This window comes from Bos javanicus, chromosome X, assembly GCF_032452875.1.
Source record: "Bos javanicus breed banteng chromosome X, ARS-OSU_banteng_1.0, whole genome shotgun sequence".
Lineage (NCBI taxonomy): Eukaryota > Metazoa > Chordata > Mammalia > Artiodactyla > Bovidae > Bos > Bos javanicus.
In genome coordinates this window covers 8,806,710-8,830,024 of record NC_083897.1, presented here as the reverse complement: position 1 = coordinate 8,830,024, position 23,315 = coordinate 8,806,710, and the positions used below count along the sequence as shown (strand labels likewise).

The following is a 23,315-nucleotide window of genomic DNA, read 5'->3' as shown; positions in this document are numbered from 1 at the left end:
TATTTTTTTTTTAATTGGTGAGGTCCTTCTTTCAAAGGAAATTCTACCCATACCCAACATGACAGCTTTTCAGGCTTTTAAAAATGCTTGAAAGGAATCTCACAGCCATATTGACTCCATTCAAACTGCTTTGAAAAGGAACATTTAAGTATGTTTTATTTATGTTTACGATGTCGTGCAAGCACAGATAATATTTTTAGTAGAAAATGTATATGTATAACCCTAGGAAAAAAAGAGAAAATTTGCATGAAACTGCTGAAGCAAAAGTAAGGCACCATAAATAAACATGTATTACTTCCTTTATTTAGTTCTTGAAAAATGCTTCTCTGAAAACTAATGGTTTTCAATCCTGCATGTAATCTGGTTATTACCAGGATAAAAACCAAGATCTGAAGGTAATTTATCAAAGGGCTGTAGTTCACTCATATACCAATTTGATGTTTAATATAATGAAAATGGGATTTATTTTATGATGGAAAGATAACCTGGTTTCTGTAATGTTAGCAGTCACTGCATTTAATTCAAGGAGCATTTGTTTTTGCAGTGATGTTCCCTCTTGTAGTAGCCTCTCACTTCACACAATGTCCACTGAAGTATCAGTCTGGTGAGATTGCTTCTCACAGGAGTTAACTTGAAAGCCTGAAGTCATCAGGGGTCACCATCTGGGTAATGTACCAGGGATATTTTTCAGGAAGGGAACTGTTTAACATACAAGTAGATCTGTAGCTTTGACAAGCTTTGGAAGTAAAGTACAAAAGCAGTAGCAGTCCTTAGCCTGAAGGAATATGAAGCAAGATATATAAGGGAACTAGTGGGGAAATTTTTTTTTTTTTTACAAAAAAGGAAAAACAAATTATATTGAAAAATATCATATGCTTTTGCCTTGGCATGATTTGAAACATGACAGCATTTACAATGGGCAGGACTTTTATCTATAAGATATATTTCATATTTTCTAAATTTATTTGGCCAAATTTGAAGATAACACCAAAAAATTTTTGCAATAAAAAATTATAGCTTGCTTAGCTGAATATGTGTGCAGTTTGAGATACAAGATGAATTTCTTGAAAGCAGACTTTTATTTGCCTTGCAAATCTTGCAATTTAAAGGTTTACTTGTGTATTCATTACCAAAGCTCTATTTCCCTTGTTATTAAGTGGATTGGAATATTATCTATAAGAGTGTGTGTTGTGCTCATTGCTCAGTCATGTCTCTTTGTGACCCCATGGACTGTGGCCCGCCAGGCTTCTCTGTCCAGTATTCTCCAGGCAAGAACACTGGAGTGGTTGCCATGCCCTTCTCCAGGGGATTGTCCAGACCCAGAGATTGAACCTGGGTCTTCTGCATTGCAGGTGGATTCTTTACCACTGAGCCACTGGGGAAGCCCTGTAAGAGTAAAAGAGTGGACACAAAACACCAAGAGATACAGAAAAACATGAAAGTTTTCATATCTTCTGACCCTGGTATTATGAAGTAAATTTAATTGCCTAAAAAGATTCTTACCAGCATCCAAATTTTCCTCATTAAGTTATTTTGAGGCTGATTTTTTAGGCCAGTACATTTCAAACTATATCTGTGGAGCTTTTGGACAAGGCTTTTGTACTCCCAGTTCCTTTCAATCAAAACAGTTCTATTTTATCTTTTGATGTGTTTGGGGTTATTCATATTTAATTGCCGAATTGTTCTGATGCTTTTAAACGTTGTGAAAAGCTCTACTTTAGACAGAAAGCAAAAATAAGAGATGGAATAAAACAATGCACCTATCCATTCAGCTTAAAAAAGATTTGTTGAGCACCTATTTTTTAACAGTATGAGAATACAGTATCATTGTAAAAGATTCTAACAATACTATGAAAATGTTGACTTCCTCCGGCTCCCCACTCTAAAGATCAATAATTTGGTATTAATCCTTCCAGTTCTCTTTCTACATATTTATATATACATATAGAGAGATACCTTTTCTTTTATTTACATAGGGTCATTCATTGGATGTGCCTTGTTCTACATTATTTTTTATATAAATACTAGAGCTCTATCCATGTCAATACATATAGGTCATCTAGTGGTGTGCTGATAAATGTTTAACAACTAGCTCTCTGGGTTAAAAAAAAAAATACTTGATTTGCAACATTTGCTGATTCCTGCAGTGTTAATACCGGAGAAGGCAATGGCAACCACTCCAGTACTCTTGCCTGGAAAACCCCATGGACGGAGGAGCCTGGTAGGCTGCAGTCCATGTGGTCTCGAAGAGTCAGACACGACTGAGCGACTTCACTTTCACTTTTCACTTTCATGCACTGGAGAAGGAAATGGCAACCCACTCCAGTGTTCTTGCCTGGAGAATCCCAGGGACGGGGGAGCCTGGTGGGCTGCCGTCTATGGGGTTGCACAGAGTCGGACACGACTGAAGTGACTTAGCAGCAGCAGCAGCAGCATTGTTAATACACCCAATACCGGTGTGAAGTCATCGAAGGAGGAATTGGGAAAGGATGTACACTGTTGGCTCTTGTAAATGATTAGAAAACACACCACTGAGTCAGTTCTTCTTCTGTCTCTCTCTTTTTTTGGGGGGCGGGGGGGGGAATCTTATCTTGAATTGAGACTTACAGAAAAGTTGCAAATACAGCACAGAATTCCGTAAACCTTTTTCCACCAATATTAACATCTTGCATAACCATAGTGCCGTTGTTAAATTTAAAAAATTAGCATTAGTATTATGCTATTAACTCATTTATTTTGGATTTCTTCAGTTTTCCACTATTTGTTGTTTTTGTTCCAGGATCCTATCTAGTATACCACAGTGCGTTTAATTGCCACGTCTCCTCTCATCTCATAGTTTCTTAGTATCAATCTTTTTCATTCTTACATAGGGCTTCATATTATGAGTATATCAGTCTTTCATAGATATGTTGGTAGATTTTTTAACCATATTAACAGAGTCATTATATTAACCATAATACTCTGAACTGCCTTGTACATGCCCCTATAGACACATATAGGCATGCTTCCCAGGTGGTGCTATTAGTAAAGAATCAGCCTGCCAATGCAGGAGACATAAAAGACACGGGTTTAATTTCTGGGTCAGAAACATCCCCTAGAGAAGGGCATGGCAACCCACTCCAGTATTCTTGACTGGAGAATCCCATGGACAGAGGAGCCTGGCAGGCTATAGTCCATGGGGTCACAAAGAGTCAGACATGACTGAAATCAGACATAGACTCTTAAGTATGGATTTGATGAGATTATATTTTTTATGAGATTTAATTGGTTTGATTTGATTGGATAAAAAGAACTGTTGTAAATAGGCCTTTACTGATGTGGTGGTTGATGCCCTGATCCGTAACGCTGACGAAGCTGAAGTTGAACGGTTCTATGAAGACCTATGGAGAAGACAATGGCAACCCACCCCAGTACTCTTGCCTGGAAAACCCCATAGACAGAGGAGCCTGGTAGGCTGCAGTCCATGGAGTCGCTAGGAATTGGACATGACTGAGCGACTTCACTTTCAATTTTCATTTTCATGCATTGGAAAAGGAAATGGTAACCCACTCCAGTGTTCTTGCCTGGAGAATCCCAGGGACGGGGGAGCCTGGTAGGCTGCTGTCTATGGGGTCGCACAGAGTCAGACAGGACTGAAGCGACTTAGCAGCAGCAGCAGCATGAAGACCTATAAGACCTTTTAGAACAATACCCAATGCAAAATCAGAAAGTCAAGAAACACCTGGAGTAACAGGCAAATTTGGCCTTGGAGTACAGAATGAAGCAGGGCAAAGGCTAATAGAGTTTTGCCAAAAGAACACACTGATCATAGCAAACACCCTCTTTCAACAACATAAGAGAAGACTCTACACATGGACATCACCAGATGGTCAACACCGAAATCAGATTGATTATATTCTTTGCAGCCAAAGGTGGAGAAGCTCTATAAAGTCAGCAAAAACAAGACCAGGAGCTGACTGTGGCTCAGATCATGAACTCCTTACTGCCAAATTCAGACTTAAATAGAAGAAAGTAGGGGAAACCACTAGACTATTTAGGTATGACCTAAATTAAATCCCTTACAGTTATACATTAGAAGTGAGAAATAGATTTAAGGAACTAGATCTGATAGACAGAGTACCTGATGAACTATGGATGGAGGTTCGTGACATTGTACAGGAGACCGGGATCGAGACCATCCCCAAGAAAAAGAGATGCAAAAAAAGCAGAATGGCTGTCTGAGGAGGCCTTACAAATAGCTGTAAAAAGAAGAGGAATGAAAAGCAAAGGAGAAAAGGAAAGATATACCCGTTTAAATGCAGAGTTCCAAAGAATAGCCAGGCTCCTCCGTCCATGGGATTTTCCAGGCAAGAGTACTGGAGTGGGGTGCCATTGCCTCCTCCGAAAGAATAGCAAGGAGAGATAAAACAGCCTTCCTCAGTGATCAGTGCAAACAAATAGAGGAAAACAGTAGAATGGGAAAGACTAGAGATCTCTTCAAGAAAATTAGAGATACTAAGGGAACTTTTCATGCAAAGATGGGCTCAATAAAGGATAGAAATGGTATGGACCTAAAAGAAGCAGAAGATATTAAGAAGAGGTGGCAAGAATACACAGAACTGTACAAAAAAGATCTTCCTGACCCAGATAATCACGATGGTGTGATCACTCACCTAGAGCCAGACATCCTGGAATGTGAAGTCAAGTGGGCCTTAGGAAGCATCACTACAAACAAAGCTAGTGGAGGTGATGGAATTCCAGCTGAGCTATTTCAAATCCTAAAAGATGATGCTGTGAAAGTGCTGCACTCAATATGCCAGCAAATTTGGAAAACTCAGCAGTGGCCACAGGACTGGAAAAGGTCAGTTTTCATTTCAATCCCAAAGAAGGACAATGCCAAAGAATGCTCAAACTACCGCACAATTACACTCATCTCACACACTAGTAAGGCGGTGCTCAAAATTCTCCAAGCCAGGCTTCAACAATACATGAACCGTGAACTTCCAGATGTTCAAGCTGGTTTTAGAAAAGGCAGAGGAACCAGAGATCAAATTGCCAACATCTGCTGGATCATCAAAAAAGCAAGAGAGTTCCAGAAAAACATCTACTTCTGCTTTATTGAATATGCCAAAGCCTAGTCCTATTGTGTGGATCACAATAAACTGTGGAAATTTCTGAAAGAGATGGGAATCCAAGACCACCTGATCTGCCTCCTGAGAAACCTGTGTACAGGTCAGGAAGCAACAGTTAGAACTGGACATGGAACAACAGACTAGTTCCAAATAGGAAAAGGAGTACGTCAAGGCTGTATATTGTCACCCTGCTTATTGAACTTATATGCAGAGTACATCAGAAGAAATGCTGGGCTGGATGAAGTACAAGCTGGAATCAAGATTGCTGGGAGAAACATCAATAAACTCATATATGCAGATGACACCACCCTTATGGCAGAAAGTGAAGAAGAACTAAAGAGCCTCTTGATGAAAGTGAAAGAGGAGCATGAAAAAGTTGGCTTAAAGCTCAACATTCAGAAAACAAAGATCATGGCATCTGGTCCCGTTGCTTCATGGCAAATAGATGGGGAAACAGTGGAAACAGTGACATACTTTATTTCGGGGGGCTCCAAAATCACTGCAGATGGTGACTGCAGCCATGAAATTAAAAGATGCTTGCTCCTTGGAAGGAAAGTTATGACCAACCTAGACCGCATATTTAAAAGCAGAGATGTTACTTTGTCAACAAAGGTCCATCTAGTCAAGGCTGTGGTTTTTCCAGTAGCAGTGTTTGGATGTGAGAGTTGGACTATAAAGAAAGCTGATTGCCAAAGAACTGATGCTTTTGAATTGTGGTGTTGGAGAACTCTTGCAAGTTCCTTGGACTGCAAGGAGATCCAACCAGTTCATCCTAAAGGAGATCAGTCCTGTGTGTTCATTGGAAGGACTGATGTTGAAGCTGAAACTCCAATACTTTGGCCACTTTATGCAAAGAGCTGATTCATTTGAAAAGACCCTGATGCTGGAAAAGATTGAAGCCAGGAGAAGGGAACAACAGAGGATGAGATGGTTGGATGGCATCACCAACTCAGTGGACATGAGTCTGGGTAAACTCCGGGAGTTGGTGATGGACAGGGAGGCCTGGCATGCTGCAGTCCACTGGGTCGCAAAGAGTCGGACATGACTGAGCGACTAAACTGAACTGATGTGGTAGTGAGCTGTGGGGTTGGAGAAGCATTCTGTGAGCCTATATTTAGGTCTCAGTCTTTAGTGAGCTTTTCCTCTGGACTGTGAACTTCAGACTAATTTTTGAGTTTTTTTTTTTTTTCTTCCCCCATCAGGTGAACAGGGTGGCTAGATTAGATTGGAGTTGGGAATAGGCACATCTCAAAGACATTGTGAGTTTGGTTCCAGACCACTGCAACAGAGTGAATATTTTAATTAAAAAATCACATGAATTTTTTGGCTTCTCAGTGCATATTAAAGTTATGTTGATAACATAATGTTTTATATTAATTATACAATCGCATTATGTCTAAAAGAAACAATGTACAGACCTTAATTGAGAAATACTTCATTGCTGGAACCATCATCTGAGTCTTCAGCAAGTCATAAACTTTTTGACTGATGGATGGTCTTGCCTCCACGTTGACAGCTACTGACTGATCAGGGTGGTGGCAACTAGGGCTAGGGGTGGCTGTGGCAATTTCTTAAAATAAGTCAACAATAAAGTTTGCTTCAGGGAGTGACTCTTCCTTTCACAAATGATTTCTCTGCAGTATGCAATGCTGTTTGATAGCATTTTACCCACAGTAGAACTCCTTTCAAAATTGGAGTCAATCCTCTCAAAACCTTTCCCTGGCTTATCAACTAAGTTTATGTAATATTCTAATTTCTTTGTTGTCATTTCAACAGTCTTTATAGCATCTTCCCCAGGAGTAGACTCCATCTCAAGAAATCACTTTCGTTGCTCATCCATAAGAAGCAATTCCTCTTCTTTTAAAGTATTATCTTAAAATTGCAGCAATTCACTCACATCTTCAGGCTCCACTTCTAATTCTAGTTCTCTTTATATTTCTACCTTAATATTTCTGCAGTTACTTCCTCCACTGAAGTCCTGAACCCTTCAAAGTCACCCAAGAGGGTTAAAATCAACTTTTTCCAAACTCCTGTTTATGTTGATATTTTGACTTCCTCCCATGAACCACAAATGTTCTTAATGGCATCTAGAATCCTTTCCAGAAGGTTTTTAATTTAATTTGCCTAGATTCATCAGAGGAACCTCTATCTATAGCAGCTGTAGCTTTATGAAGTGTATTTCTCAAATAATGAGACTTGAAAGCTGAAATGACTCCTTGATCCATGGGTTGCAGAATGGATGTTGTGTTAGGAGACACGCAAACAACATTAATCTCATTGTACATCTCCATCAGAGCTCTTGGGTGACCACATGCATTGTCAATGAGCAGTAATAATTTGAAAGGAATATTTTTGTTTTGAGCAGTAGGTCTCAACAGTGGGCTTAAGGTATTTAAGAAAACATGTCATAAACAGACGTGCTGTCATCCAGGCTTTGTTGTTCTATTTACAGAGCATAGCCTGGGTGAATTTAGCATAATTCTTAGGTGCCATAGGATTTGCAGAGTGGTAAATGAGCACTGGCTTCAACTGAAAGTCATCAGCTGCATTAATCCCTAACAAGAGAGTCAGCCTGTCCTTTGAAGCTTTGAAACCAGGCATTGACCTTCTTCCAATAGAAAACCACTTCTTCTACTTCAAAAGTCTGTTGTTTAATATGTAGGCAGCTCAATAATTATCTTGACTAAGTTCTTCTGGATAACTTGCTGTAACTTGTACATCAGCACTTGCTGCTTCACCTTGCACTTTCGTGTGATAGAGACGACTTCTTTCCTTAAACTTCACAAACCAACGTCTGCTGGCTTCAGACTTTCCTTCTGCAGCTTTCTCACTTCTCTCAGCCATCACAGAATAAAAGGGGAGTCCTTTCTCTGAATGAGGCGTTGGTTTAAGGGAATGTTGTTGCTGGCTTGATCCTCCAGACCACTAAAAACTTTCTCCAAATCAGCCATAAGGCAGTTCTACTTTCTTATCATTCGTGTGTACACTGGAGTAGCACTTTTGATTTCCTTCAAGAACTTTTCCCTTGCATTCACAACTTGTTTAACTGGCATAAGAGGCCTGTCTCAGCTTTCAACATGCCTTCCTTGCTAACCTTCATCATTCCTAGCTTTTGATTTAAAGTGTGACTCTTCCTTTCACTTGAACACCCAGAGGCCATTGTACGGTTAACTGGTTGTTTCAACATTGCTGTGTCTCAGGGAATGGGAAGGCTGGAGGAAAGAAAGAGAGATGGGGGAATGGCCAGTAGAGCAGTCAGAACACACACAGAATTTGTCAATTAAGTTTTCCATCTTATACGGGCATGGTTCTGGAGAAGGCGATGGCACCCCACTCCAGTACTCTTGCCTGGAAAATCCCATGGACAGAGGAGCCTGGTAGGCTACAGTCCATGGGGTCGCGAAGAGTCGGACACGACTGAGCAACTTCACTTTCACTTTTCACTTTGATGCATTGGAGAAGGAAATGGCAACCCACTCCAGTGTTCTTGCCTGGAGAATCCCAGGGATGGGGGAGCCTGGTGGGCTGCCATCTATGGGGTCACACAGAGTCGGACATGACTGAAGTGACTTAGCAGCAGCAGCAGCATGGGCATGCTTCATGGCATTCCAAAGCAGTTAAGGTAATAATATCAAAGATCACTGATCACAGATCACCACAACAAATATATTGATAATAATAATGAAAAAGTTTGAAATATTGTGAGAATTACAAACATGTGACACAGAGACACAAAGTGAGCAAATGTTGTTGGAAAAATGGTGTTAATAGACTTTCTGGACACAGGGTGGCCACAAACCTTCCATTCTTAAAAATCATAATATCTGTGAAGCACAATAAAGCAAAATGCAGTTAAGAAATGTAGGCCTGTATGTGATTATTTCTTTAGGGCAGATTCTTAGAAGTAGAATTCCTTGGTCAAGGAACATTCCCAGTATAAATTTTGATAGACAATCAATAGCAATCGCAAAAGTGCTTTCCAAAAGCAATTTACCACTTTATAGACCTATCAGCAGTGTGTAAGCAAGAGTACTTGACTCCCAGGTGCCAAGTTAGGTACCAGGACAAAAAGATAAAGAAGACACAGTACCTGTCCTTTCAGTGCTTAAAATTATGAGGCATTCATATAAGTAGGTATCTTCAATATAGCATGGTAAGTTCTGCGACACGGTTCAGAAAGAGGAAGACCATACCGCTTTGTGAAATGCTCTAGATAGTCAAGATCAACACTGTCCAACAGAAATACAACCCAAACCACATATAGAGTTTTAAATTTTATAATTGCCACATTAAAAATGTGATAAGGAACTGGTGGAGTTAATTTAAATAAATTTTGATGTAATCAAATATATATATAAAATATTAACATTTCAGCATGTAATCAATATAAAAAGTATTAATTGGATAATTTACATGATCTCCTTTATATTAAGTCTTTGACTCTGACTAATCACATTTCAAATGTTTGGTAGACACGTGTTGCCACGTTGTGGCTGCCATATTAGACAGTACAGACCTAGGTCATTCAGCATGCATTTCCTGTATCTACTTCTGAAGCATTTCTCCCTGAAGTCTCTCCTTATAAGTGTATATTTGCCTATTTAAGGGGATTGGAATGGGGAAGTATTATCGATTATAAACATTACTAGACACCATCAGTCTTAATTATGAGAAACAAAGGCCAACATCCTAACACAGAGTGCAGGGAAATAACTGCAGAGAGACTTGGAGGTTTTAGCCTATAGAGATATGCAAAAAGTGCTTCTTATGAAGTCAGCCTGCCTTGAGAGCCAAGATGCTTGATTGAGTTTGACAACTGGGGACAGCGAGATACTCCATTTGTTACCTTAACTTTGTAATAAATTTATAATTTCAGAGCATAGCTTTTTGCAATTGGATAAAACAAGAAGGATAAGAATTATAAAATCTATACGACTCAGCACTAAGGAACATTTGTGAGGAGAGCATTAGGAACTGCCATTCTTAATCAACTGAAAAGACATTACTCCTAGAATATCTGAATAGGCAGACACATTCTGTCCAGACATTGAATTTCAGGGTAGTGCAAATATTGGAATGGTACTTCTTGAGAGATCTGGGTAGTGTCCAACTCTACTCATTAAGTTGGTATATTTTTATATAGTTTATATATGTCTTTAAGAAAAAGAATTTTGACATTGAGATCAGGAGTCATTGTATTAGATCTACTGTAACCAGTAGTGCTCATTTGTAGGTAAATGTTCTGGCATTGTGCGATTTAGTTTTATTACTTTCTATACCACTCTAATGACAGAAAGTGAAGCGGAACTAAAGAGCCTCTTGATGAGGGTGAAGGAGGAGAGTGAAAAAGCTGGCTTAAAACTAAATATTAAAAAAAAAAACTAAGATCATGGCATATGGTCCCATCACTTCATGGCAAATAGAAGGAGAAAACGTGGAAGCAGTGACAGATTTCCTCTTCTTGGGCTCTAAACTCACAGCAGAACAGCAGATGGTGACTGCAGCCATGAAATTAGATGATAATTGCTTCTTGGAAGGAGTGCTATGACAAACCTAGATAGTGTGTTTAAAAAGCAAAGACATCACTTTGCCGACAAAGGTCTGTATAGTCAAGGCTATGATCTTTCCAGTAGTCACATGCAGTTGTGAGAGCTGGACCATAAAGAAGGCAAGCACTGAAGAATTGATGCTTTTGAACTGTGGTGCTGGAGAAGACTCTTGAGAGTCCCTTGGACTGCAAGGAGATCAAACAAGTCAATCTTAAAAGAAATCGATGCTGAATACTCATTGAAAGGACTGGTGCTGAAGCTGAAGCTCCAATACTTTGGCCACCTGATGAGAACAGCCAACTCATCGGAAAAGACCCTGATGCTGGGAAAGATTGAGGGAAAGAGAAGGGGGTGACAGACGATGAGATGGTTGGATGAAATCACCAATTCAATGGATGTGAGTTTGAGCAAACTCCAGGAGATAGTGATGGACAAGGAAGCCTGGTGTGCTGCAATCCATAGGGTTGTGAAGAGTTGGACATGACTTGGCAACTAAACAACAATAACTTGTAGTTTATTGGTGATCAGTTTGTGAAGTTGATTAGAGCACAGAGATAACAGGATTATAGTTCCAATCCTGTTTTTGAGTTTTCCTACCACTCTTCTCTTTCCTGACTGAGCTCTGGTCACACTGAACTCCTTAGTGTTCTTCACATAATTCATATAAGACTTCAGGGCTTTCTGTAATTCCTTTTCCCTTCTTCCTTGAAGGTTTTTAAACTAGATATTCATATGGGTTCACGTCATTCAAATCTTGGTTCAAATATCACATACTCCAGAAGTTTTCCCTGACTACTCTAATTTTTTTCCCCTTTTTAGCACTTGTTACTGATGGGTATTATTTTACCCACATGAGTTATGGGAGGGTAGAGCTTTTGTTTTTTTATTCACTGCTATAAATAGAAAAACAGTGCCTGGCACAAACTAGGCATTCAAGAAGTACTTGTTAAATCAATATGTGAATATAACTTAACACTGCCCTGTTTGTTCATTACCAGTTGTACCCTTACTTCTAACCAGTGGGCTCATAATGTTTATACTTGGGTTTGGGGGACTTGCTTAAAGTGTGGCTATAAATATGTAACCTAGATCTGGATGGTGATCCACTAGAAGCTAAAGACTATGTATCTTCCTCATTGGGTATCCAAGGCTGATATGCAACCAATGTGTTCAACAGGCTATGTTGGTTGTTTATATCGAACATCCATATTTGTCAGCCAATACCTTTGCATTCATGGCTGTTTATTACCTTTTCCTGTATTCCCGACATTCCCCATGTACCCAGCATATGCTTTGAAAATACCTGTTGAATGAATCAATAAATACATCCCCATAATAGAAGTACTGCCATATCTTTCCCATGGGTGTGTTGGTATATCCTGAAGTTCAATATAGTTTTATACATTGGTCTTAGTGTTAAAAAAATATTATTTCTAAAAAAAAAAAATATATATATATATATATTTCTAACAGAACTCAAACACTAGAGTTGCTTAGTTACCCCAATCTACCCTGCACATAAATGCTCTCTTTGATTTCTTTTCACATCTCAGTATGTGGAAGTTCAGTTTGGAGGAGAGAAAAGACCCATAGCCTTGGTACCCATAGTCTGTAGCAAGTCACTTTCATTAGGTATTCGTGCCAATGTACATTACAAACAACTTGTTACCTAGAAAGGATACAACTAAACTAAAAAAAAAAAAATTATCAAGTTTTACCACCCCCAAAGGGTATTTGACTAATTATGCATACCTTTTTATGTGTCTTGATTGTCTGGAAGCAATCCATTCCATTTATGATGAAAAATTAAACCTTATTTTATTATTTTGAAATGATTCTCAGCACATATATTTTCTCTCTCATTATGTGCCCTTGTGTCTGACTCTTTGTGACCCCATAGACTATACAGTCCATGGAGTTCTCCAGGCCAGAATACTGGAGTGGGTAGCCTTTCCCTTCTCCAGGGGATCTTCCCAACCCAGGGATCAAACCCAGGTCTCCTACATTGCAGGCGGATTCCTTACCAGCTGAGCCACAAGGGAAGCCCCCTCCCCCGCCCCCCGCCTTCAAGAAACTAGCTTACCTTAAATAAAGTATATAAAATAGCCCTTGATCTTCAAACCGAGAACTACTATGCCTTTTGTTCTTTATGGCCCATCTAATTTCAAAAAAATATCTGAATCAAGAAAGTCAAACACATTTTCAATATAACTTCTAATATCCATCATATTCAAATTATTTGGGGACTGAATAGACTGAATTTTCTATAAAGCTGATGAATACCTTTAATTGGAGAGAGTATGTTAAACCAACTGTACTTTGAGCAAGGAAATCTCAGGGATGTTCTAATAGAGCTCTATTAGCATGCCATCCTGTACCTTATTCAGAACCAGTATCATCTGAGTTTCCATTGTTTCCAATAATTGCAAGAGAAATTCATCAGAGTGCTGGCCTTAATCCAAATAAAAGGGTAGAAACCATTAAATGCTTAAAAGTTTTAAGGATAAATTAGAAGGTAGGTGTTAGAAATCTCTTTGGCTCAACTCAAAGTGGATGAATGATTTTTAAATAGGCTATCTGGCTAGCTTTCCTGTTCTTGGTTGCTAATTCATATGCTATATATTTGTGTTAGACATATAAATTAGCCCCTATCAGTCCACCTAGGAACAAAAAGGAAAATATGAGATGGCTTATGAACAGATAAACTTTTTTTTCCCTTTTGGTTGATGTTGAAAATTGCAGTGAGAAAACAGGATTACCCCACCTTCTGTCCTAGGCAATGTTTTCTCCTAACATTCTCTTCACTCAGTAATCTCAATCATTCTCACTTCAGCTATTGCTTATGTGCCTACTTGATTCTGCAGTCTTTCCCTAGCCTTTATGTTTCTCCAGAATTTCAAACCCTTGTGTCTGACATGACTTTCTAGATAATCCTTCAGTCCCTGGAACCTGGCATCTCCAAATGTGAATTCACTATATTCCTCCTGGGGTTTCCCAGTTGGCACTAGTAGTAAAGAACCTGCCTGCCAATGCAGGAGACATAAGAGATGTGGGTTTGATCCCTGGGTAGGAAGATCCCCTAGAGGAAGGCATGGCAACCCACTCCACTATTCTTGCCTTAAGAATCCCATGGACAGAGGAGCCTGGCGGACTGCAATCCATAGGGTCGTAAGGAGTCGGACATGACTGAAGCGACTTAGCATGCATGCACACATATTCCGCCCATCACTCCTCCCTTCCCCAGACCACCTAGTAAGCATTTAATAAACACATATCTGGTACCAACTATTTGTAGCTAGTACTAAGCTAAGTGTGAAATCCCTAACTCCACCATGCTTTCAGTTCAGTTCAGTTCAGTCACTCAGTCGTGTCCAACTCTTTGCAACCCCATGAATCACAGCACACCAGGCCTCCCTGTCCATCACCAACTCCTGGAATTCACTCAAACTCACATCCATCGAGTTAGTGATGCATCCAGCCATCTCATCCTCTGTCATCCCCTTTTCCTCCGGCCCCCAATCCCTCCCAGCATCAGAATCTTTTCCAGTGAGTCAACTCTTCTCATGAGGTGGCCAAAGTACTGGAGTTTCAGCTTTAGCATCATTCCTTCCAAAGAAATCCCAGGGCTGATCTCCTTCAGAATGGACTGGTTGGATCTCCATGCAGTCCAAGGGACTCTCAAGAGTCTTCTCCAACACCACAGTTCAAAAGCATCAATTCTTCGGCACTCAGATTTCTTCACAGTCCAACTCTCACATCCAACACCATAGTTCAAAGCATCATTTCTTCAGTGCTCAGCCTTCTTCACAGTCCAACTCTCACATCCGTACATGACCACTGGAAAAACCATAGCCTTGACTAAATGGACCTTAGTTGGCAAAGTAATGTCTCTGCTTTTTAATATGCTGTCTAGGTTGGTCACAACTTTCCTTCCAAGGAGTAAGCGTCTTTTAATTTCATGGCTGCAGTCACCATCTGCAGCGATTTTGGAGCCCCAAAATATAAAGTCTGATACTGTTTCCACTCAGGCTCAAAATCTTAATCATTTTGGTTTCCGTCACTCTTTCCTATGCCCATCCCCAGCACAGCTACACACGTGCACATTAGTGCAAGCACACACCCACCCACTCATACACAGAGTTTGTTGCCAAATCCTGAGATGATGTTTATGCAGTTTCTCCTTAAAGAATCACCTTCTTTGCATTCGCACAGCTACCACCCTAAATGAGGCGCTCATCATTTTTCACCTACATTATCACAATGCCATGCCAATTTGTATTCTTGCCAGAACTTTAGCCTCCGATCCATCCTTCTCCACATTACTACCGGATTTATCTTTTTACAAAGGGTGCTCTGATGATATCATTTATTTGCCTAGAAACCATCAGTGCTCCTCATTGCTATCAAATTAATCTTCCTAAAGAAAACTGATCCTATTACTCATCTATTCAGAAAATGGCAGTGTCTCCCAGTTGCCCAGTAAATTGAATCCAAATAGCTAAGTGTGGCATTCTATGTCCTCTACAATATGGCCCTTATCTACTATTCTGGCCTTAATTTCCACTAACTTTTATACATAGTTAAACTTCAATCAACCCCAGCAACTTCCTTTGCCTCAAATACATCCTGTGCTTTTACAAAGTCATATTTTGTTCAGCCTGCCCCCTCACCCCACCCATTCTGGACACCTGCCCCACACATCCTTCAGAGTCTATCTTAAATCCTACTTCCTTCATAAAACCATCCCTGATCAACCAAGTCAATTTTACTCTATTGTTCCTTTAAAACATTTCTTTTAAAACAAAATTTTATTTTTTTTCCCCCAGATGGCAAACATCACACATGTTCATTGTAAAAAATATAGACAATACAGAAATCATAAAGATGAAAATTAAATTCCTCCATAATCCCCCCATACTGTTAATATGTTGTGGTATATCCTCTCAGCCCTTTCTCCAGACAGCAACATATGTACACACACACACACACACGCACACAGACACACACACGATATAGATCACGCTATTCATACTGTTTAGTAGCCTGATGTTTTTCATTTGATGCATCATAAATATTTCCCATGCCATTACATAGTCTTCTGCAACATGATTTAATAACCACTTAATCTTGTACTATTTATAATATCATCAGTTATTAAATTAATCTTCTACGGCTTGTTTTCTTGCAGCAGTACATTTGTTCGGCCTGACTTGGCAGTTGCAACCCGCTGAAGGACAGCTCTATGAAAATGGAGTTAGCAAGGGGAACAGAGGGACCGAATCCATGGATACTACTTACTCTCCAATTGGAGGAAAAGTTTCCGATAAATCAGAGAAAAAAGGTACAGATCAAAATGATTGATTGATTATTGATTACTTTTTTTCCATTTTGGTCATTAGTGCCAAATCTGGGATGGTTTCATTTCACATTAAATTTCATGATCACTCAAAAGAAATACTCTACGTGAACAGAATAAATACATGTAAATGTCTTGTGAAAAGAGATTCTCTATTGCCTTGAGTATAAACCAATTAAACTGTTCAAATATATTGGCAATTTTCAAAATAGATAAATATTTACAGGATGGAGGTTTCAATACAATGGAAATTGCATTTTACATATAGCTACCCTGAAGCAACGTGGGATTTTGATTAAGTTCTCTGTGTTCAAGCTGAGCATTTATATATAACATTTTACAAAGGGTATATGGAAATTTCTTCTGTTTATAATAAGAAAATGCCTTCTATGTGTGATACAAGGGTGAATGTTTATGTCAATGTGGGGGAATATGAATTGTTTCCTCTTTGGGAAACATGAATTCTTCCTAGTTGGGGAAAAGAAAAAAGCACTTTGAGCATTGAATTGTTAAATTTAACCAACCTAAGCTTGAACTACCTGACTTATTTACAATAAATATCACAGTACCAGCAGTCTGAACATCTTATTTCATGCTAAATTATCTTAGTCTTAAAATTCAAATATTGAAAATTTGTATTGTGATTTCTCTTGATTTGTCTTGATGTAAGATACAGTATAAAAGAGCCCTGTAAAATATCAGTACATCATTTCCAAAAGTAAAAGTTGCAAACAAAATGTATGACCACCACTATTCTAAAAATATTTTTAGATCAAATATAAACAAATGAATAAATGAATGACTCAAACCCTACCCTTAAGAAGCTTATAATTTTATACGGGTGGAAAAACAGTTTTGGTTCACTAGTTGAGAATAGATTTTTATAGTTATTCTGATTACTATGCTTGTGTTTTTAGTTCCTTTTGTGGATCTTTTATTTTGGGGTCTTGTTTGGTTTTATTTTTCTTTGCTTTTCAAAAAGGAATTTTCCTTTGGTCTATGCTTTAGTAAAAAATTAATGGTTAGGGTTCAGGCAAACATTATGGTTTATTCTAGTTTTCAATTCACAATGCAGTTTGCTTTGTGTCCTTCCTTAGAATTACTGTTTCTAGCCTGAGCTGACCTTTCCCAGCAATTTCATTGTTGCTGCTGAGAGGGGTTGAGGGTAGTACAGGGGTCACAGATGGCGGAGGAAAGGGTCTGAATACACTTGGGCTTGGATATTTTCTCCCTTACCTTCTCTCCGACTATTTATTTAATTCCTTTACATCTGCAAGTATAAGAGCCACCATTTGGCATCATATGCCTAGGTTTTGCCAGGCACACTGAAAATCACGAATTATCTGTTTGGTAAAAAATAACAGGTTATCATATAGCTGCCATCAAAGCATATTCATTTTTTATTCTAATTCAGGTTTCTATAGTCCTTTCCAAAAAAATAGTTTGATGATGATGATGACTAAATTGTATTAAACAATTACCATGTGCCAAAAATTACCCCAGACACTTAATATGTAGAGCTTCCCTGATAGCTCAGTTGGTAAAGAATCTGTCTACAATGCAGAAGACCCTGGTTCGATTCCTGGGTCAGGAAGATGTGCTGGAGAAGGGATAGGCTACCCACTTCAGTATTCTTGGGCTTCCCTTGTGGGTCCACTGGTAAAGAATCCGCCTGCAATGCAGGAGAGCTGGGTTCGATCCCTGGGTTGGGAAGATCCCCTGGAGAAGGGAATAGCTACCCACTCCAATATTCTGGCCTGGAGAATTCCATGGACTGTATAGTCCATGGAGTCACAAAGACTCAGACATGACTGAGCGACTTTCACTTTCCTTTAACATGTATTATATCATGAAAGTAACACTGTGGTCCCCATTTTCAAAATGAGAAATTTAAGCACAGAGAGTTTAAGTAATTTTCCCAAGGTAACAAAGCTAGAAACTGGTGGTCTGATTGCAGAGATCTGTCTCTTAACTTTTGCCTTCTACTGAAATTCACACATGAAATGTAAATAAAAATCACACACAAAAAAAACATTTCATACACTGAAAGGAGAGCCTCAGTGTCTATTCATGATATATTTTAGATAAATTCTGTATGTGTGTCCAACTCTTTGCAACACTATGGACAAACTCTGTATACCTCTCTTTTAATGTACTGTGACAAGTTTCATAAATGAAAAATGGTTTTAAGTTTATGCTCAGTTACAACAAGAAACAGGCCAAAGCAATTTCAATGTAATACTTATTAAGAAGAATCATTAAAGGTTGATGCCATATATCCCAGATTATAATCTTAAACTGACTTTTTATGGAAGTCTAAACAAAACCTTAACAAGAACTGCACATCATAGTCCTGCTCTATTTGGTCTTTACTGCATATTACTTACCAAGTGAAAACATAGTACCTCTTTTATAATGTCATGTGTATACTAAACCAATCCTTACAGAAGACGTAATATGCCGTAAGGATGTTTCCAAATGGCCAGTGTATCCATTTACAATTTTCTAGACATCACACAAGCCCATAAATACAGTTCTAAAAACATGTCTTAATATAAACTTGAAAACCAGATCATTCCTTTTACATTGTTTTCTTTACTCTCCTAGAGAATTGGACAATACAGCATTGTAGTTAAGAGCCTGGACTCTGGAGTCAGATTTGGCTTTGAATACTGACTGATTTTGTCATTTACTGGCTCTCTAGCCTCAGGCAATTAACACAGTCTTGCTGAACCAGGGTTTCCCATGTGGCACAGTGATAAAGAATCTGCCTGCCAACGCAGGAGACATAAGAGACTCAGGTTCAATCCCTGGGTCGGGAAGATCCCCTGGAGAAGAGCATGGCAACCCACTCCAGCATTGTTGCCTGGAGAAGCCCATGGACAGAGGAGCCTGGCGGGCTACAGTCCATAGGGTCACAAAGAGTCAGACACGACTGAAGCACTTTGGAAGCATGCATGCCTTGCTGAACCAGTGTCCTCATCTGCAACATAAGGGTGATAATAATAGTAACTGTCTCTTACAGTGGTTTTAAGAAGTAAATGAGACAATGAATAAAAAGCATATAGCACATATGTTAAGCATATTTTTTAATTTATAAAAATAATTATTATAGGGTCAAATGATTGGAAAATTACCTTGAGTTTATTGGCATCCTACTAGCTACTATGTAATTCCCTGTCTGCCTACAATGAGGAAGACCCGGATTCAATCCCTGGGTTGGGAAGATCTCCTGGAGAAGGAAATGGCAACCCACTCCAGTATTCTTGACTGGAAAATCCCATGGACGGAGAAGCCTGGTATACTACAGTCCATGGGGTTGCAAAGAGTCGGACATGACTGAGCGACTTGACTTACTTTACTTATTAGCTACTATAAGCTTTCTAACTGACATCAACTTTTTCATTTCAAATGATGTCCTCCCTAGTGTTTAGATGTTTTCTCTCTTTAAAGTTTCATCTCTCTTTACTTATCCATTTAGCGTCTATTATTTTTAAATTATCATCATCTTCATCATCAAAGGCATGGATAAGTAGAATGGCACTTTAAAATAATCAAATTCTACTGGACTTGGTCCCCCATTAACAGTAGCTATGTGTATCTGCTTCTCATTAGGAGATGAAAGAATTTTCTTATCGCTTAGTTTTCAAAATGGAAGAAAAAAAGAATATTTGATTATAGACATTTAATGTGCTAGAATTTTCTTTTTGAAATTTATCTGAATAATTTACATTTAATTTCAAAAAGAAGACATAAGTCACAACCACATGTTGGAATCTACCAGAAAAATCAGTTATCCATTGTTCAGCAATGTAGTATTGAAAGTATTGTTCTAAAACAGGCCCTACTACCTTAGAAGCTAACAAACTAGCCATAACTCACTCTCTTTAGCTCATAAATATTATGTAACAACTGGTTTAAACAAAGAAGGGGATATAAACAAATGAGAGACTTGTTCCCAGACCTGAGTCATGTAATGTCCATAAACTGAACTACAAATAACTGCAGTGTAATTTATCAACAGATACAGAATGTTAAAATCTTAAAGATTATCAAATCCAACATCTTTATTTAAAGATGAAGAAACTGAGGTCCAGAAGGGTCAAGAACACACAGAGAGAACTGGGGCTAGAAAAGGACACCTGGTTCTACCTCTTTTATTTTTTCATCTGTTATTGTAATAATGTAACACAAACTAAACATATCAATTGCTAAAGAGGTTTTCTAAGAGGGTATCAAAGACAAAAACTGAGCCAGTAAGAAAAGCTGTTTTATTCAGGCCATAGCAATAGACAGAACACCCCAGATTCAAAGATCAGAGTGTGTGGGCCAGGCGGTTTTGCCCAAGACTTATCAGAGGAGTACATGATTTACAGTTGGAATTGTTTGGTACTCAGGGGAAATCTCCATCACTCAGATGAACAGGAAATATTTTCTGTCTATCTAGTTGAAGGGAAACAAATAGTTCTAATCTCAGCTAATTATTTATGAGAGAGAATGGGAAATTGGAGAATCTGTATCTGGTCTTTCAGCAGGTTCCAGCCAGAAGGGAAAGATCTGTGTAAACAAGGGAGTCGTATACAATTCTGTGGGAGTCCTGAGAAAGAAAGGACAGAGAGCTTTAATCTAATAAATCATAGGCAAAAAGGTTTTCAACTTGGTTATTTCTGTTTATTTGTTTTGTGGTAAGCCACTTCCTAAAGCATAAAAGGGTTGGAAGGACGTCTGAAAGCAAAAGCTTGGGGGAATCTCTTAACCAGCTCTGTACTCCAGGAGCATAAGGCTGAGGTAAAATCCAGCAATGTCAGTAGCAATTTGAATGTGGAGAAAGTTTATTGGGTAGATGAGGAGACTGAATTCCTGCGGGTTGTATGCCCAAATAGAGCACCAGGAATGACAAGGGTGGGTGGAGAGACCAAAAACTAAAGTACAGTAAGCGAAATTCGCTCAGTCATGTCCGATTCTTTGCAATCCCATGGACTGTACAGTCCATGGAATTCTCTAGGCCAGAATACTGGAGTGGGTAGCTGTTTCCTTCTCCAGGGATCTTTCCAACCCAGGGATCAAACCCAGGTCTCCTGCATTGCAAGCAGATTCTTTACCAGCTGAGCCACCAGGAAAGTCCAAAGGATAATAAAGATAGCCTTTATCTCCTTTACAATTTTTGCAAAAGGCTGGCCTTGGGGAGAAGTGACATTTCGTTTATGTTAATCCTACAAAACCTACCTCTGCAAAGTTGAAGACAAAGAGCTAAGATATTTTCTAGTCAACATCTGCTGACTGTACAACCAGGTAAACAATGTATAGCTGATTAATATGACGCAGTTTACAGCCTGTCTTGAAGATGCTTCAGCGAAGACTAAACTGACTGTAGCTTCACCTCTCTAGGCTCCAATTTCTCCTCTGGAAAAAAAAAAGGAGTTGGCTTTGCAGGGGAGAAAAAATAATTTTCCCTCTACCCTTCTAGGTTCTTGGATGAGACCCCCTTGTAATAAAAAGAAAGATAAACAGGAGAAAAACAAGCAAGTTAAATAACATGTATTCCTCCTGTATTCATGGGAGATACCCAGGAAAACTGAGCAACTGTCCAAAATGACCTAAGTCAAGTGAAGACAAAAGATGTGAGGGGAGTCAGTCAAGGGAGGGTATTAGGAAAAGCAGAGTAAATAGTATGGTTTATGCAGATTTAAGTCATTTCCTTCTCTGACCAGAGCTTCTAAAGATTTAGAATTACCCTTCTCTTCCTTGTAGAGAGAATGAGTGCTTGTGTGCTCAGTGGCTCAGTCGTGTCCAACTCTTTGTGACCCCATGGACTGTAGCTTGCCAGGCTCCTCTGTCCATGGGATTCTCCAGGCAAGAATACTGGAGTGGGTTGCCATGCCCTCCTCCAGGGGACCTTCCCAACCTGGGATTGAACCCGGGTCTCTGTCATCTCCTGCACTGGTAGGCATGTTCTTTGCCACTGAGCCATCTGGGAAGCCCAGAGAGGGGGGAGATACCCATACAAATGGAGATTTCCCTTATAAGTCTTGCAAAGGATAACTTTTAACTTGTAATTTTTAACTTGCTAAAGGGTCTCTTGTAAAAGGGTAAGTCCTACTCACTTGTCAGATCTTTTCCTATGTCTAATGTTTCTCAAGAATAATCAACTCACGATAACCCTTATGCCAAAGAGGAATATTTTCGGGTGGCAAATTCTGCTCCCCTTCGGCTTGTAAACCTTTTGGTGGGGGAGGGGTCGTGGGAAGTGAAATACTGTTTGCAAATAAAATCTTACCTGGAAATTAGAAACAGATAAGGCTTTTATCTGTTATATATTTCCAATTGCCAGGTAAGATTTCATTTGTCAGTTGGACAAGCTTGTCTCTAAGGTCCATTCTAGCTATTTACGAGTCAGTGAATTCAAATTATGCAATAAATGAAGAACAATTAGTCATCCCAGGTAAAACTTGACCTATTTTTGCAAAAGAGCCATCTACTCCTGGAAAGTGGTTGAAATGTGTGTCTATAAAATTTGTAAACCACGTTTTTCTCTTTAAAGTACTTGCAAAGAATTCTGTTGTAATTCAAATAGTTAATTCCCAATTTTCTGCATTATAAGTTTCAGTTTTTACATGTATGTTAACAATAATCATCTGCACTTAGAAAGCATTTACAATTTCAAAATACTTTAATGTCTTTTATCCACATAACAGTTTTATGAGGTAGCAGCTATTGTTACCCTTGTTTTATAGTTGAAAAGCAAAGTGCAAGAAGGTTAAGTGACTTGCGTTGCTTAGTAGACATAACTACAGGCAGAACTCAGATTAGAATCCAGTGTCTTTACTGTTATCTCAGCACCCTTCTCTGAGTCTTTTCTTTTTACAAAACATTCTTTTTTCAAGGCCAATTGTTTAAATAATTGCTGTCCTGATCAAAGATCTCAATGAGAAGAGTGATATCCTTTCCGTAAGAGCACTTTTTTTTTGGCCTTTTCTGCACTGTATTTTTTTATCTTATTTAATTTTTCTTGTAATTCCTTTTAAACCTTTTATTCTCCCACTACATGTATTACCATATCTTCCCCATGTGAATAGTCATCGGTAGTTATCCATTTTCTAGTCCCACGACCAATATAAAAAGTCACCATACCCACCATGTTTTATCAGTTTTCTCTTGCTTTATCCTTAACGTCTATTTTCCAAAGCATTCTAGCTGCCATCATTACTTAATTTCAGACTTAATCTTCTTACCTGTCTCTATAGTGTTCTGCATTTAAAAAAAAATTATTGAAGTATAGTTAATTTACTGCATTAAATA

At 38.8% G+C, this 23,315-nt stretch overlaps 1 protein-coding gene across 3 annotated transcripts in view; it reads left to right on the top strand.

Moving 5' to 3' along the window:
- TENM1 (teneurin transmembrane protein 1) overlaps window positions 1-23,315 on the top strand; it is a 911,501-nt gene that overhangs the window by 577,108 nt on the left and 311,078 nt on the right. For all 3 annotated transcript variants that reach the window (XM_061409574.1, XM_061409573.1, XM_061409572.1), the window contains one exon: window positions 15,849-16,001. In XM_061409574.1, coding sequence (XP_061265558.1) covers window positions 15,849-16,001 — 153 coding nt within the window. The remainder of the gene's footprint in view (window positions 1-15,848; window positions 16,002-23,315) is intronic.